The 13656-nt window shown below is 39.4% G+C and overlaps 1 protein-coding gene across 6 annotated transcripts in view; it reads right to left on the minus strand.

Annotated features, from left to right (window-relative positions):
• Positions 1–13656, minus strand: part of Cplane1 (ciliogenesis and planar polarity effector complex subunit 1) — a 91113-nt gene that overhangs the window by 64672 nt on the left and 12785 nt on the right. For all 6 annotated transcript variants that reach the window (XM_075975924.1, XM_075975930.1, XM_075975925.1 and 3 more), the window contains 9 exons: positions 13125–13281; positions 12528–12631; positions 10901–11083; positions 8150–8399; positions 7863–8015; positions 6962–7713; positions 6184–6392; positions 5917–5997; positions 2013–2177 (listed from right to left, as the gene is read on the minus strand). In XM_075975924.1, the coding sequence (XP_075832039.1) occupies positions 2013–2177; positions 5917–5997; positions 6184–6392; positions 6962–7713; positions 7863–8015; positions 8150–8399; positions 10901–11083; positions 12528–12631; positions 13125–13281 (2054 nt within the window). The remainder of the gene's footprint in view (positions 1–2012; positions 2178–5916; positions 5998–6183; positions 6393–6961; positions 7714–7862; positions 8016–8149; positions 8400–10900; positions 11084–12527; positions 12632–13124; positions 13282–13656) is intronic.

Raw genomic sequence — 13656 nt, forward strand, 5'->3', positions numbered from 1 at the left:
GATTGAACCCTGCCTGGATTACAAGAGTGTTAGAGACTCAAATTTGGAAGCCCAGCTAGCAGCAGTAGTCTATACAGTAGACACAAGAATTGTGTATGCCTTTTATCAAAGACTTAAGAGCCAAAAGCTTTTGATCTCTCCAGAGGGAAAACTGAACTAGACAGTTCCCTTCTTGTCTAAATTTTCCAAAAGGTTGATTTGCATAATACAGTAGTAGGTACAATGGATAAATTGCTGTTATTTCAGAAATTAAATTCTCATTTTCCCCTTTAAAAAAAAGTAGCCTTTTTATACATTGATTACAATACAGCAGTCATACATTCACAATAACCTCAAAATGGAACAAACCTAACCAAGAAGGTAAAGAAACGGAAAGGGATATTAGAAGATACAAAGATCTCCCACGTTCATGGTATTGGTAAAATAGTGTAAAAACGACAATCCTGACAAAATCAATTTATAGATTTAACACAATCTCAATCAAAATAGTCATAATGTTCTTTACAAAAATAGAGAAGAAAAAAGCACTAAAATTCATATAGACACAATAATAAGACCTCAGATAGAAATAGAAATCGTGAGCAAAAACAATGCTGGAAGGATTACCATATCAAACTTCAAGCCATATTACAGTTATAGTAATAAAAACAACACAAAGAAGACAAATAGAAAAACAAAACAGGACAGGCCAAACCTAAGTACAACATTACAACCAACCAATATTTAACAGAGATGCCAAAAATACAACTTGAGGAAAGACATCACCTTCAGTAAATGCTGTATCCTAATTAGTTTTTTGTTGTTATTGTTGTTGATTTAATACAAGTTAGAGTTATCTAGGAAAAGAAATCTCAATTAAGAAAAATGCATCCATCAGATTGCCTATGGGCATGTCTCTGGGGACCTTTTCTTGGCTAAAGACTGATGGAGGAGGACGCAGGTCAACTGGACAGAGCCACCTTGGGACAGAAGTCATACAAAAGAAAGTATGCTGAGCAAGGCAGTAAGAAGGCCTCCAGGGCCTCTGCTTCAGTCGCCGCCTTTAGTTCCTGCCCCGGTTTCCCTTCACAATAAACACAAGTTTCTTTTGGTCTGTATTGTGGGGATTGGTGTGTTTGGTGGGGTTACTTTTTAATTGGTTAGAGACAGGGTTTCTTGGCTCCTGGAACTCACTGTGTGGGCCAGGATGGCTTTGAACTTCTGCCTCCAGAAAGCTGGGATTTTTGGTCAGGGAAGGAAACATGGCAGTGCCTACAGGACACAGGTGCAGGGAAGAACTCTCTGAACACAATTTCATTTTCTCAGGAATTAAAGTTAATAATTGGTAATTGAAATTTCAGAAACTGAAAAGCCTCTACACAGCAAATGAAACAATCAAGTGAGTGAGGAAGAAGCCCACAAAGTGGGAGACGGATAACCTTTGCAAGGAATTCAGGAGCAAGTGAACATATCGTGACTCCTCGAGAGAAGCAACTTTAATGAGTTCTTCAATAAATCCAAAGAACAGCTGTGCTATACTCCACTGAGAAGCTGACAATCCAAAATCCACACAGAATAACAGTCAATAACAGTCACTGTAAAGGCAGGACAATTTTTATGTATAAACTATTTTTCTCTAAACCCATAAATAAAAATTAACGTTATTAAACTATTAAACTAATGGGACGGCACATGCCTATAATCCCAGCACTCATGATGCTCAGACCAGCATGGCACTGGTTACATGAGTACCAAGAAAGTCAGAGAGAAACACAGCAAGACCCTGTTTCAAAGTAGAAAAAGAAGGCAGGTGGTGGTAGCACACATCTTTAATCCTGGCACCTGCGAGCCAGAGGCAAGCGGATCTCTGTTGAGTTCAAAGTCAGTCTGGTCTACAAAGTGAATTCCAGGATAGCTAGGGCTGTTACACAAAGAAACCCTGTCTCAGAAAGCCACAATAAATAAATAGGTAGATAGATAGATAAGTAAATAATGAGAGAAAGAGAGAATATACTGAATTTTAAAAAGTATACCTGAGCAATCTTTACTTTCTTTTACAGGTAACTGGGACCAGCTGAGTATGTCTCTTACTAGGTGATCACATAATCCTTGAGCATCGTTCAAATTATAGCAGTAGAGGTGGCAGTACAGGAGAGAGAGATAGTACCGTGACTGAAGAAAGCTCGTTCTTCTTCCTCCTAAAACAGAACAGAATTCACTGACAAGTGTGGTACCAGGTGAGTGCTCTCCGGCTAGTGCCATGTAGACAGAAATGTGGTAATTGTGAAAATGCATCATTACACAATCACGACATGGATGTTTTCTGCATCTGTTTTATACTTCAATAAAGAACTTATGTAAAAATCAGGGCAGCATGAACATGGCTGTGCAGCCTTGAATCCCAGTACCCAGAGGAAGATTCAGGATTTCTCAAGTTGAGTCCAACCTTGTCTACACAGAGTTCTAGGCTAGACAGGGCTACAAAGTGAGATCTGACCTCAAATAAATAAATAATAATAATAATAATAAATAAAAACAAGTCAACAATACCCTGATCTTTTCATTTGAAGTTCTTTCAGTGGGCCCTCAGATGAGGCCCTCTTACCTGAAGAGACGCAAATTATCTGCTGATTGCTATCTCAGTTCTGAGTGAAAGAATCTCAATCTTGTTTGGGATTACTACAAACACTCATGTGACCCAGGACATAACACTGAGCACATATTACAGACTCCCCTACTGGAGTTAACTCAGTCAGGCGGTGCACCTTTCTCCCACCAGCGGCCAGTCGCATGGATGTGATGGCTGGAACACAGGCCCACAAAACAGCCTTTCTACTAATAGAGCAGAGACGCTAAAGGAGCCCAGTCCTTGTAGGTGTCCACAGAAACACCACATCAGCTGAGTCTGCCCGCCTCCAGTCCGTCCTAAGGCACTCTCTTTGAGGCTACTGCTCATGTGAGCACCCACTCTTAGAAACCACACCCATGGGTATAGTTGTAAACAAAATGCTCATAGTGGACTCATTAAGGAAGCTGTTTTCATCTAAAACTTCCTAATTTACTGAATTCCTCTTCTTTATCCAGTTAACCAGTTCTCAAAAATGAGAATCTACTCGATCACAATTTCCATTGATCAAACTTGGTATGTACCTGTTAAATATGAACTACATTCCATTAACACTGATGTGGCTTTGGTTCAGTCTTCCCAGCTGAATAATAAGCTTGCTTCTATGTGCAACTCACTCTTCCATCCACAAATGCATCAAAGTGACCTTCCTAAATGAACTACAAAAGAACCCTGATGTATAACAGGGCTATTTCCCAACAAACCCATCATAAACAGAAGAGATCATAAAGCAAATGATGTATGTGAGCTGGAAAGATAGATCAGTATTAAGAAGCACTTTCTGCTCTTGCAAAGAGCCATTGGATGGGTTCCTATCACCCGCATGGAACCTCAGAACCCTCTGTAACTCTAGTTCCAGGGGATCTAACACCATCTGACCACTAAAGGTATTAGACACATAGATAGTGCACAAACATACATGCAAAACACTCATATACATTAAACAAAAATAAACAAATCATTTAAAAATGCAATTATATACTTGATCTACGTACAACACAGTACACCACGGAGTACCCGCTGCTGACTGAAGCTGAGGTTCACTGCTGTTCTTCAGCATTGTGTACTGTGGGGTGGGCGCAGGAATGCCCCCACAGACTCATGGATTTGAACGTTTGGCCCAGATATGGCCTTGTTGGAGGAGGTTTGTCACTGTGGGGGCAGGCTTGGAGGTCTGATACGCTCAGGCTATGCCAAGTGTGGTACACAGTCTCCTTTTGCTGCCTGTGGATCAAGATGTAGAACTCAAAGCTCCTTCTCCAGCACCATGTCTGCCTGTATACTACCATGTGCCACCATGATGAGCATGGACTGAACCTCTGAACTGTAAGCCAGCCCCAGTTAAATGGTTTCCTTTCTAAGAGTTACCGTGGTCATGGTGTCTCTTCACAGCAATAGAAGCCCAAGACACATACCTCACACAGCATTACTTCTGGCTCAGCAAAACATGAATACACATGGCTTTCATGCCATCGCAAAGTTTAAAAGTTTAAGTTAAACTATCGTAAATCAGGGACCTTGTGTATTTATCTGAACAGTCTTTTCCTTACAAAATGTGTCTTGGTCAGTTAGGTAGCTCTATGGGCAAAGAAGCCTGATAACCTGAATTTGAGCCCCAGTCTCCACATGGTGGAGGGCGAGAACCAACTCCTACAAGTCATTCTCTGAGTTCCACAGGTACGCTGAAGCAAATGCGTATCCCTCCACACAAATAAATAAATGTAATTTACAACATTGGCCTAAAATCCCAGGACTCAGGAGGCAGAGGTAGGCAGATCACTGAGTTCAAGGGCAGCCTGGTCTTCATAGTAAGTATCAGACCAGTCAGAGCTGCAAAAATGAGACCATGGGTTTTTGCTGTTGTTGCTTTTGTTTTTTGTTTGTGTAAATCTTATCTGATCCCACTGTCTTTTCTTAGCACTCCACATAAGACCTTCCTTCACTACTCTTCCCTGACCCACTACTGACCTGCCACTAATATTGCATGCATAAATGACATTTGCACTTTGCCAAATTCTTATACTTTCTCAGGCTTTTGGTTTCTCTAGATCCCAGAAACTTGTGACACCTTTTTATGATGCAGGGATAAAGGTGTGACTCAGTTGACCTAAATTCCGTTAAACCATCCTACCAGCTTTGTTTGCTTGTTTGTTTTTCAAGATAGTATTTCTCTGTGTAGCCCTGGCTGTCCTCGAACTCACAAAGATCCACCTGCCTCTGCTCTCAAGTACTGAGATTAAAGGCGTGCGCCACCACCATTCAGCTCGATCCTACCATTTTCACTGTCCAATTTCAACTCAGCTTTAAACATCAGCCCCTCCACGGTTCCCTGGAGCTGACCATACCTTCAGACTGTGGGGTGCTCTTCTTGTGCTCCCAGCCCACACGAGTGACAGTAACAAAGGTAAGTTTCTGGTATCTCTACTGCCTTGTGCAGAGCTGGGCTACAGCAAGCACTGAGAACACTACACAGATGTAAAAGGGAAGTGTGTGAAGCTAACGCTGTCAGGAAATAATGTAAAGCATGGCGCTGTGCCCAGGCAGCAGCTACACTCAGGCCAGGTACAGAGATGCCACTTCGGAACTTTTATCAACTCTGTCACACCTTCAAAGACGCCATCAGTTTCTGGAACGTAGAATCCTATGTTATTACAAACCGTGCAAATCATACGTAACTCCAACTCTTTGTTCAACCTGAAACTCTCTAATCTCTTAAAGGCCAGAAGGCTTAGCTCCATGGTTCTCTCAATGTCTGTAGGAGTGTGGCAGAGTACCTGATGGATAATTTCCCATTTAGGGAGTCTCTAAAAGGAAGAACAGGTTTAGGATATAAATCTCATTTATTTTCCATTAACATTCAACTGCAGGTTTTATCATTAAATAAGGTGGGGGTGAGGTGGGCAGGAAACAACTAGAGAGCATTGAAAAGATTTTAAATATAATTTAAAATACAATACAGGGGCTGGAGAGATGGCTCAGTGGTTAAGAGCATTGCCTGCTCTTCCAAAGGTCCTGAGTTCAATTCCCAGCAACCACATGGTGGCTCACAACCATCTGTAATGAGGTCTGGCGCCCTCTTCTGGCCTGCAGGCATACAGACAAAACATTGTATAAATAAATAAATAAATATAAAAAAAATAATAATAAAATACAATACAGTACTTCTGATATTCAAGTTCCCTCCAATCTGCATCTTACTTGAACAGTAACAAGGTGTGAACACTCTGAGCCTTAATATTTTTAAATTCTGCAGAAAGTTAAGCTATATTCTCACCAATACAGTGCTATCTTTTAAAAAAAATGTCCCTTACCTTTCTCTTGTGTTTCTTGTAGAGCCTTCTTCCACAGATGAACTGATCTTTCATAGGATCCTAACAGAAAGCACTCTTCACCTAAGAATGATTTTACCAAACAGTTAGTTACAGTTGATTACATAACTTTTAAATGTTTACTTTGCTTTAAAATTCAGTAGCTACATATCCAGCCTGAAAATTATTCTAAAAATCATTTTGAAAACAAAAACCTACTTAATCACTTCACATATCCAAGGAGCTAGAACCTGTTTATAAGATACTGACCATTGATAGGTGTAAGTTCCAAGGCTTGAGGCAAGCTATCCCCAGCCATCTGCAGGTTAGTTTGGAGATGACATAACAGAGTCTTGACAAAAGATACTTCACGTGTTACATTTTCAGGTAACTGTCTGTCACCTTCAGGAATTCTTTGGCTTAATTGTGCTAGATACCATAAAGTTTTTTTGTACAATAGCCTCCAAAGAGCAACCAATCTGTACAGGAAATAAGATAATTGTCAAAACCAAATTTCAAGAGTAATGAAAACAAGTTTAGCTCCCTTCGCAGGCAGTGTCTTGCTTGATTTCTTCACAAATGCGACAGAACAGACTGACCAAGCTAATGATCATGGTCCAGGGGCCAATGCACATAAGGACCACAAGATTTTCACAAACGTTTTAAGCACTTATATACATTTTCCATTATATACTTTTATTTTATATTTTCAAAATCATTATGGCTGCCCAAGATTTAAAAATAAATGTCCTTAATGTTCGTTAAAAAAAATTGAAACAATCTTTGGCTGACAAATAAAATTTATATAGAGAGACTGGAGAGACACCACAGGGATTAAGAGGATCTGCAGCTCTTCCAGAAAACTTGAGTTTACATCTTAGTACCCACACTGGGCAGCTCTGCCTGTAACTTCTGGAGTGAAAAACTACTCTGGGATTAGTACTAACAGTTTAAAACCTTATAAACATACTAAAAACTACCAATTACACACTTCTTACTACATCATAAGAAATCCATAGTGTTTCAGTAATAAAATTAGTATTCATACCTGTGACCTGGTTTTTGAGCAAGATTTGTGACCTGAGGATAAATATTTAAAGATGAGTTCCAGGACCAACTTTCCTTAGAAGCTTGACAAATAGGGACTATTAATGAGTCCAACGCAGCTGTTCTTTCACCAGCTGATGCTGAAAGGGCCTCAGGCTGAAGACTGCAGATGCCATTTACATGGTCAGCTACCATTCGGAGTAAAGAAAGGCAGGCTAAAAGCTTCTCTGAGAAGAGCCCATTTTTTTGTTGATGAGTCAGTAAAAGCTTTACAGTATTTGAGGTCAGCTTTATCAAATGGCCAATATCTTGTCTGTATCTCATATCCCAATAGTGGACTGATAAACACTGATGGAAAAGTTGAAAGATACAAAGTACCCATGCATTATGCTTCACACTCTTATTTACAAACAGGTCAAACTTAGGCAAAGGGCATTTTATAAACTGGAGAATATAGAAGAAATGAGTGAGGCAAAGTACTGTGTAATTTAACATTAAGTTTTTCTCTGCTACATTTTTTGAAATGCCTATAGTCCACGCTGCAAGTAGTTTTTTCTGTATACAATGCAGTTCTGCGATGGCTCTGTCTGTCTCCTTGGAATCATCTTTTGCATGAACTGTATCAAACATAGATGCGAATTCCAATCTTCCTTCCTTGATAATGCTAAACCGTAAATCTTTTCTTTGGTTACAAAAAGGAAATGAGTTGTTTGGAAATTGTTCAACTTCATTAGCTTCTTCTCCTTCAGAATCCTAAACACAAGGGGAAAATTATATTAAATACCATTCAAGCCTTATGCATAGGATCACTGTGTTGTTCTCAAGTTTCTATATCCTTTAACAACAACAACAACAAAACCAACAAGTTTCTTAGAATCAAGTCAGTAGATACTAATAAGTACCTGAACATCAGTAGTTTCACTTAACTTCATTGTTTCTTCTGCTTGCAGAAACCTAGGGACGGTGCCATGAACTAAGCCCTCCTTTCCTTGATGCTTCAACAGGCTAGACCTTAAGGAATCCAGTGATCGCAAGTTCAGCCCTTTGTCCTTTGGCTATGGAAAAAAAGACAAATGATTTCTAAACGCAAAACTTTATCTGTAATTCTAAAGCAATTTAAACTTCTAGTGCTTTAACTTTGAAAGAAACAAGAAGGCACTTTTACCACAGATACCAGAAGGCACTGTACCTTAGATAGCATCATACTTTGGCATGCTTTCTCAAGCCTCTGGGTGGAATCAATTAGCAACGACCTCATGAGCGCTGTTGGAGACTGGTTATCAAGAAACCGAAGGGTCGTGACCATGTATCCATCAGAAATAATAAGGTAGGGTAGTCGTGAATGTGCTTTTACAGAAAACCTCTGTCTCAGGGGGTCACTGTCAGAAGCTGATGAATCTACAGGATTATTTGAATCTTGAAATGTAAACTGTTGTGGTCTAGCAAACACATATGAAAAGTCAAGAATCAGCAAGAGAAGGATCTTAAAGGAAGTAATCATATTATTCAAAAATGGCAAATAAACATCATAGAATGATGAGAATGCAAGCAGATGAACAGACACGGAAATATTAAAACTGTATAATTGTCTTCCAGGAAAAATAACAGTGACCAAATATATGTCTTTACATGTTTCCAATTTTTTTCAGAAATTTGTGGCATTTATTATGCTTTGGTTTTTTTAAACTGTATTCAACTTGTTTAAGAATCATGACATCTTACTTTTATTATTAAAGAGTTAAGTGGCTGGCTTTCATTCTAAAATATGTAAAGAACAGAATTATAAGAATGATAATTAGTACAATAGTTATTAAGAACAAAAAAGGAAAGAAATAGGACATTTGGAGAATATACTGGTGAGTAACATTCTATGAGTTTAAAATTAAATGAGTCATGTGTGTGTGTGTGTTTGTGAGATATCGACCCTGATTACACAATACAGCTGCTTGTTACATTTAATGTTTTATAAATATAAAAGGAGACTTACTAATATATGGTAACTTTTCAGACTAGAGAACTGTTAACACAAATCGGGAGGCCTGCTGATACAGCAGTTGCCTACTGTGTACACAGCTGAGTCTGATCTCTAGCACTGCACAAACAAGTGAGGATGCTGGGTGGGGTGGTGGTGGCGCCTTTAATCCCAGCATCCGTGAATCAGAGGCAAGCCTGGTCTACAGAACGAATTCGAGGACAGTTAGGGCTGTTACATAGAGAAACCATGTTTTGAAAACTCAAAAAGCCAAAAAATAAACATAAAATTAAATTAAAATTAAAAAATAGTTAAAAAACAAACAATACATTTTATGTAATTTATCATATGTTGAAACTAACATATTTCTATTATTATAAATGCAATATGAGTACCTTTAATGTGTAGAAGATGATACCCTAATTGTTAGCTCTGAGGACTAGCATTGTAAGAACCAATTTTTACTATTTAATAATGTGTTGTGATTTTCAAATTTTATTTTTTCAAATAATGAATATCTATTAGAAAAAAAGCCATCAATTTGAAAAGCCTTAAAAAAGTAACTTTAAAGGAGACTGTGAGGAAATTCCAGTAAATACAAATTAAGAGCCCAAGTTCCAGCCTCAGCACCCACATGGAGGTTCACGACTCTCTGTGTGTAACTCCAGTCCCAGAGTGATCTAACCCTCATCTGGCCTCCTGGGCACTGAAAACATAGAGTTCAGACAACATGCAGGCAAAAAACCCATACACATAAAAAATAAAGTAAAATAAAAAATTAAGGTTAAAAAAACAAAAGACTCACACTTTCTCTGCAAGAATTGACAGTTTTCTCTTAGCACTAATCTGTCACTAAAAATTAAGCTTTTTTTTTTTTTTGCTAAACATAATCAAGGATGTGCCCATGTCAGTTTCCTTCCTACAAAATTTCAAAAGCCATTTCCAATTTTTCTATGAAAAAATAGGCCGGGCGATGGTGGCTCACGCCTTTAATCCCAGCACTCGGGAGGCAGAGGCAGGCGGATCTCTGTGAGTTCGAGACCAGCCTGGTCTACAGAGCTAGTTCCAGGACAGGCTCCAAACCCACAGAGAAACCCTGTCTCGAAAAACCAAAAAAAAAAAAAAAAAAAAAAAACAGGAAAAATAGCTCTTAGTGCTGTAGAGATGACTCAGCAGTTAAGAACTTTTCTCCTCTGTGAGAAGACTGGGGATCTTATTCCCAGCAACCATGTCAGTCACAACCTCCAGCTCCCAGGGCATCTGAGGTCGCCACTGACATTGCAGCGACCTCTACACAATTTTTTAAGACAAATTAACTTTTAAAATTGCTCTCTATACACATCTAGCTATGCACAGCAAACCGTTACCCAGCACTTATCTGACATGAGAACCACATATAATAACGCAGACTCTCATTTCATTTCCTCAACACTGTACGACAATTACTGTCACTCGTTTCACAAGAAAAGAAATTGAGGCTTAAAGAACAATTTATTCTCACACACAACCGGGAAATAGAAAAAAACTAAGAATTGGAACTTGATTTATCTGACTACAGAGTCAAACTGCTACCTTCTTTCACAACTAAAATCCAAACATGGCCAAACCCTGCAGTCTATTACTGTTTCAGCCCTTTAATATGTTAATTATTTCAGTGCTCCACTTTTAAAATAGTATCATGTTTTATTATCTTTTATAGTAAAGATATGCTCTCAGTACTATTAAATATTTAAATAACTTTATACTTACATAGTCACAATGGCAAATTTTCACCAGGATTAAGCCACGAAAAGAAATAGGAAGAAAACTATAAATAATTAGGAACAGATAAGAAACAGATATTGACATGATAGACTCACAGAAGAAAAACACAAATTTGGGGATGAAATTGTTTTTGTAAAAATACATAATAAAATTAACTACCAAAGAAAATAAGTTCTGAAAAACAAACCAATTCAAATGTCTCACCTATATGTTATTAGTGGATGAAGAGGAATAAATTCAGCTGGCCCAAATTCTATAGAGCAACCAAGTGTAACTAATGTCAGCAATTCACCTAGGCAGGTCAATAAAATCAGGGATCCACGTTTTAACACACAAGCCAAAAAGAGACTGTCATGTGTCCAGCTGATGTCACCTACCCAGTATGACCTAGAAAGATAAATAACAGTTTTAGAAAGGACTGGATAAGTAGGCTACTGTCACATAAATTTTGTTAATTTTACTTTGTAGGGAAAAAAGGCTTACATATATCGACTCCAACAATATTCCATTAGAAATCATAAGTAATTCAGAAATGAAAATATTACCCAAATCGAGCCAATTAGTCAAGTCATTTTTGGCGGGTAGGGGTCTGAGACAGGGTTTCTCTGTATAACAGCCTTGGTTGTCCTGGAACTTGCTATCCAGGATGGCCTCAAACTCAGAGATCTGCCTGACTCTGCCTTCTGAGTGTTGGGATTAAAAGTGTGCGTCACCACACCTGGCTTCGTTGTCTTTTAATCAGAATGAACCGTAATCTCTATAACCACAACTATGACAGATTCTGTCCCCACACAGCACACCTCCTCTTCCCAAAGCTGTTCTTTACTCCTTACTACTACTACTCCTTGGCAGCATCAATGTATCACCAACAAGGAGCAGCTCCCCTCCTATCTGACAAGACCATAGTCAAAGGGACCACTGAGCTGAGACCAACGCTGCTCCTGGAAAGGAACGGGGGGGGGGGGGGGGGGTGGTGGTGGAGGGGGAGCAGCTAGATAATGACCTGACCTCTCTGGAAATTCAGAGAAAGGCATAGAAAGTGTTCAGAAACAAGAGGCTAGGTGCTCAAGAAAGAAATCTTTGTACTCCAATCTTGTACAGGTCTTTTCCTTTTATTTTTTGAAGACAGGATCTCTCTTGGCTGTTCTGGAACTTGCTATGTACACAGGTTGGCCTCAAAGTCTCAGAGATTCCCCTGCCTCTGTTTCTAGAGTGCTGGAATTAAAGGTGTATGTCAGCACACCTAACTTGTATATGCCTTATAGCTCATGTGTTATCCCAAAATCACCATGAATGAATGTAAGTGTTTAAAAATCTATGAACACTCTAGCCTACCTGAATGAATGGTGGTCTCCGCTCTTGAAATTTTATCTTACCCTCCCTAACAAAGCCTCAGATTGCTTGACCTACTCACAGCCCCATTCCTGAGAAGATGGGAAAAACAATGAAAAAGAAAATACACTTGTATTTTCTACACTACCCTTTCTTTAAAAGTATCTGAGATTTTCTTTATATAAAGCAACTTTTAGAATTACCCAAGTACAAAGGTAAGTCACATTCTTTAATCTAAATGTTATTTGTGGACTTACTAGAGCTTCAAACTTCAAAAGCCCTCCTTAGAAATAAGCATATGTATTCTTTTTTGTTTTTTTTGTTTTTTTGGATTTTTCGAGACAGGGTTTCTCCGTAGCTTTTTTGGTTCCTGTCCTGGAACTAGCTCTTTTAGACCAGGCTGGCCTCGAACTCACAGAGATCCGCCTGCCTCTGCCTCCCGAGTGCTGGGATTAAAGGCGTGCGCCACCACCGCCCGGCTAAGCATATGTATTCTTACCTGATAAGTGCAGCAGGGACCACAGGATTCTTATTACTGCATCCTTTAAGGTCACCACAGAGAGTAACAAAATTCAGTGTGTTTATAAACAATACCCGAGTTGCCTAGAAGGGGGAAACATGACATAAGCAATGACGGTATCTTCTGTGTGTATGACTTACTGGAGGCTGAGAGAGCTGTTATTATACCAAGTAAGTAGTCTTAGCCAGGAAGTACTGACAGTTCTTGACTCTAAAGTTGTTCAGAGTAGCCTTACACTTGAAATCCTCCGGCCCCAGCCCTGCCAACAGCTGGGTTAGAACACATGCCTCCTTCTCCTTCACCCTTTCACTTGTTACTTTGTTTTATTGTGTTTGAGACAGGGTTTTCCTATGTAGCCCAGGCTGGCCTTGACCTCAAATCCTCCTGCTCCAGTGTGCAGAGTGCTGGGATTACAGGCATTTGCCACCAAGATAAGCTTTTTAATTTTACAGCTCTTCAGAACAGCTTTTGAAAACCATGACAGTTGATTTTTATAACTTTACCAAACCACAATGGGCTAAAAAGGTCACTTTAAGGAACATACAGTAGTAGTAAGGACAGGCGCTTGTTACTGACCTTTGGGTCTTTCTGATTAAGAGTCACTGCCAAGGCAAGACCATCTCTTGAGAAGGCCGAGATCAGAGCTCCTCTTGACTTCACTGCCTCACACTTGGGAGTCAGACTGCACAGGACACATTCCTGCTGTGCCCAGTGAACACGGAAAGGCAATGACCTAAGAAAGTCATGGAATTATGAAAGGAAGGTTCAACAGGGTTCTTCTGTGTATCAGACCTGGTTGTCCTGGAACTAGCTCTGTAGACCAGGCTGGCCTCAAACTCAGAGATCCACCTGCCTCTGCCTCCCAAGTGCTGGAATCAATGGAATATACCACAAATGCCCAGCAAGGTTTAATGATTTTATTTACTTATTTTTGATGTATGTATATGTTTTTTTTAGATGAGGTCTCAATATATGACTCACACTGGCCTTGAACTCCTGAACTCAAGTGAGCCTCTTCCTTAGCACACTCTCTTGGACTGTGGAGGGCTTGCTGAAGCCACAGCTTGGTGACCTTCCTTGAACCTCTCACAAGGCCCATCTTTGGAAT

The sequence above is a fragment of the Microtus pennsylvanicus genome, chromosome 6 (genome assembly GCF_037038515.1).
Source record: "Microtus pennsylvanicus isolate mMicPen1 chromosome 6, mMicPen1.hap1, whole genome shotgun sequence".
Classification (NCBI taxonomy): Eukaryota; Metazoa; Chordata; class Mammalia; order Rodentia; family Cricetidae; genus Microtus; species Microtus pennsylvanicus.